This window comes from Triticum aestivum, chromosome 6D (assembly GCF_018294505.1).
Source record: "Triticum aestivum cultivar Chinese Spring chromosome 6D, IWGSC CS RefSeq v2.1, whole genome shotgun sequence".
NCBI classification, from domain to species: Eukaryota; Viridiplantae; Streptophyta; class Magnoliopsida; order Poales; family Poaceae; genus Triticum; species Triticum aestivum.
Window position 1 is genome coordinate 344,018,815 of NC_057811.1, and position 3,826 is coordinate 344,022,640.

The following is a 3,826-nucleotide window of genomic DNA, read 5'->3' on the forward strand; positions in this document are numbered from 1 at the left end:
CCCATAACCGAAGAATGGCGGTGGCCCGCCCATCTGAGGCTGCAGGGGTGGCTCTTGTCTCCAGTTGTTGCCGATCTCACCTCTTCCTCCTTTGTGTTTGCCTCGGCCACGCCCCCGACCACTTTCCGCCATGGTTGGAAGCTCTTGGGTGGCGGCGGCGGTGGGAGGAGGGAGGGTGGAGGAGTCCTTAAGGTTTCTGGAAGGTCAGGTACTTAGGGGCCCAGAGTTGGCAATAGAATCCCTCAGCCAAGTCACCATGGCGGCAAGGCAGTGCTCCCAGTTTTACTACTGTGTATGCTTAAACACTGAATATTTAACATTTTAAGACTATTTGTTGAGAGTATAGGTCCGCCAGGTAATGCCTGAATTTAGGGCGTCGCCTGCTGGTGGACTGATCGAGTGGGCTACGCTACCGGGCTAGGCAGTTACGGGCTTCCTTACATGGTCAAGGCCCAGGCCTTCCACTAGAGGATACTTTATTACTGACAGTGTTCTTTTCCTCAAGCAGGAGGTTAAAGAAACAGATTGCAGCAGGTAGTGGAATCTGTTAACAAAGGTTCTAAAATTTGCAAAAAGGAAAAAAAACACAATGCAGTTGTCATTAGAATCTTGTTCAAAGGGGCGAGTTCTTAATGGAATAGATATGCAGTGTCTTCTGCATATTCCACAAAAAAATGTACATTCCCAACACATGTATAACTTCAAACCCAGAACACCTCTCTATACAGTGTAGACTATACTAAAAGAACATAAGAGAAAAACCATCCAAAACAAGGGGTAACCAGGCAAGGCATACGCCAAGCCGCAAAACCACATGTATATGTAGCCGCTATTTGTGGCTAAACCTTCCGACCTGTCATCCAGTATCCAACAAGAACAGATAACAGGAAGACGAGGAGCACAAACGTACGTGAGAAACCCCCAAGAGACTGCCTTCTCTCGCTAAGCTGTTCCTGAAAATGAAGCAGCGTTTACTAGGATTAGATATCAGAATACAAAATCATAATGTCTAGCAACAGAGTTTGGTTCGGAAAAGCAAACAAGTTGACTTTTTTCCATTAATGTATTATGATAGTAGGAGATATTAATATCTTTTGGCAGAACTCCTGTCAACTTCTTTTGATCTTTTCGTGTTGTGTTATGATAGTCCGGAGATATTATATCAGGTTTGGCAGGAGTTACCAGACTGCTCGGGTTAATTTCTTGCAAAATTAGTTATGTCTGCAATATAATTGTGCGAGCAATACAAATCAAGATTTCCCCAGTTTCTCAGCAGAACTTGGATCATAAATTGATCTCTGTCATTCATTTCTTAAAAGAACAATGAAATATGTTTTCAGGATAAAATTTTTGGGGAAAAGTAGCACAGCAACATAATAGTTATACTGAAATAGTGCCAATATATCCTCATTAGATGAGAAGTCATACCAGCTCTTGTTGAAGCTTCTTGTTTTCAGCTACATATTTAACAACTTCTGACTTAACCGTAGAGGCGTCCTAAAGAATCACAGAATATCAGTAATGTCAGAAACATTAATTTGTTCAGGAACTTTTAAGATGGTATAAATATAATAGCAGAAAAAAAATCTATCAACGCAGACGAGCATTAGTAAACATTAGGTATCACTGTCATGCCGACAATGGCACAGAGAGGGGCATTTAAGAAAAATGAGTTTAGCTATTACAATGCTCTTCAAACAATAAAAATCTAAGTCAATTGGTAGGTTATACATGGCAAGAGTCTGTAGCTTGCAAGCATATGATAGTGCTCAACTAGAGCTAAATATCGCATTTCGAAGTACAGGTTTTTTTAAAGCATAATAATTTGATGTTGTTATGTATCAGCGAGGATACTTTATCACTGACAGATACAAGAACATAGCAATGCTGTTTTTAGTGGAACAAACAGTCACCTTGTCATGTGAAGCTTGTGGTCCAGATGCATATTCTTGCCTAGATGCCTGAAAAGGAAGAGAGCACACCAACCATCGTTAGGATTTAGGAACAAACATGGCATCATATCTTACAGCATCAAGAAGCAATGGCACCACTTACAGCATCGATCATGGATTGTCTAAACACTTCATGGTCGACCTCCATATCTGCAATCTCTTCCTCGTCTCCCTCAGGCACCGGTGAGGGGGGATTTGCAGGGATGTAGATCACCCGCAGCTTGAACTCCTCCACCACCCTGCCAGGCGCTCTGCCGAACTACAAACCGTAACACTCACATTACAGATGACACAGACGACACAATCAATCAACATCCACGGTGTCAACCTCGGGTGCTGCAAGAACTTACCATCTCAGGGACAATGTCCTTATGCGTTATCCCTTCCTGCACTATGACGCTTTGAATGAGGAACTTGTCCTTGCATTGGTAATCCTGGGGGATCTCCTTGGGTGCCTGCATCGTAACTAGAGCAGGCAACAATGCCACATGAGATGGGCTCATCAACCAATCAAGTACTCCCTCTGTAAACTAATATAAGAGCGTTTAGATCACTTATATTAGTTTACAGAGGGAGTAACAATAATGCATATAATGCAGCAAAGTGGACGCACTTGTGATACCGCAGGATCCCCCTGGCGGCACGATGCCGGAGGTAGGCCGCACTGCGTACTTTTTTGGGTTCGTTGTTTTTACCTGCACATTGAGCATCGCATAGGAAATCCGTCAGCAAAATTCCTCCAGAATATCACCCTGCAGGTTTCAGAACTCAGAACAAAACCGTGGCAAAAATCCCCACCTTGAAAGCTACACGCTGATCGGTCTTGTTGACGAGCTCGATGCATCCTGTATTCGACTTCCTGAGCTCAACTGCTCGGAACATCGACACATGAACGATCCGATCAGTCCCCACAGGGCAATACGGATCAAGAAACAGCAGAAACTAGCTGAGGGCAGGTGCCGGAAGCAACTTACATGGCATCTTGAGCTCGGAAGGGTAGATTCGGAGCAGCGTATTACTCATCGCGCCGGCAACGAAACGACGACCGGAGGGAGAGTCGGGACCAAACACCAAAGATTCTCCTTCTTTTCTCTCGCCGGCGAGTCGCCGGGACGATCCAAGAACGTCGTTTCCTGCTCTAGAAGCAAAGCACCAAGAGGCGGCCGGCGGAGACTACCTTCTTCTTTCCGGCTATGAAAGGGCAAAGCAGGGGAAGGGCAGAGGATTTGTCGATGGGGGGGGGGGGGGGGGGGGGGGGGGGGGGGGGAGGGCGAATCGGAGGAGGAGAGGGCTCCGGAGGGTGGAAGGGAGGAATTCGGGTTGGCGTAGACAGAGGATTGATGGATGGATTAGGCGGTTTCGGTTGGGAAACACTGGCGATTGGCTGATTGATTGATTATGGATTGGGAGCGGTTGCGTCGTGGGCTTCTTCTTTCTTGGTTCCCTTTTATCTGTAGCGCGCCTTGCGTTGCGTTGCGTTGGTTGAGGAGTTTATAATAGTAGCTGGGTTCGGGCAACGGCGGCGGAGCCGGGTTTGCCAGTTGGGATTGGCCGGACACGGCACCCACGTCGCCGCCCGGGAAAGGATCCTATCTCTTTTCTTTCCCTTTGTCCTCTCCGACTCCGACCGACGCCCGCGTCCCCCTTTTCCTGACATTAACAACTTTTGGTTTTGCTATAAAACATATACTAGATGTATCCCTAGCACATATAAATCTTATGCTAAAACAAAACTTCTATTAAACTGAAGCGGATTTGCCATACTCAACCAACTAAATTTGTCATCTCAACAAATTTAATTTGCCATGAAAAATGATCGACTTTTCTTGCCTAAAAATCTGACTCGATATGCAGGTCCTTATACAATTGATTAA

The 3,826-nt window shown here is 45.6% G+C and overlaps 1 protein-coding gene across 1 annotated transcript; it reads right to left on the reverse strand.

Moving 5' to 3' along the window:
• Window positions 1-595: 595 nt before the first annotated feature.
• On the reverse strand, window positions 596-3,556 carry LOC123145024 (vesicle-associated protein 1-3). Its single transcript, XM_044564316.1, has 8 exons — window positions 2,927-3,556; window positions 2,751-2,821; window positions 2,566-2,647; window positions 2,303-2,418; window positions 2,056-2,211; window positions 1,914-1,961; window positions 1,429-1,497; window positions 596-953 (listed from the first exon to the last, which is right to left on the reverse strand). Exons 1-8 carry the CDS (start codon window positions 2,973-2,975, stop codon window positions 840-842), a joined length of 705 nt encoding a protein of 234 aa, XP_044420251.1. The 5' UTR covers window positions 2,976-3,556; the 3' UTR covers window positions 596-839.
• Between the last annotated feature and the right edge of the window lie 270 nt (window positions 3,557-3,826).

Excerpts from the sequence above, each read along its gene's own strand:
- LOC123145024 (XM_044564316.1), bottom strand. The coding sequence starts at position 2,975 with ATGAGTAATACGCTGCTCCGAATCTACCCTTCCGAGCTCAAGATGCCA. Across the intron at positions 2,419-2,565 it reads GGGATCCTGCGGTATCACAA|TTACGATGCAGGCACCCAAG; the intron begins GTGCGTCCACTT and ends TGCCTGCTCTAG. Across the intron at positions 2,212-2,302 it reads AGGACATTGTCCCTGAGATG|TTCGGCAGAGCGCCTGGCAG; the intron begins GTAAGTTCTTGC and ends TACGGTTTGTAG.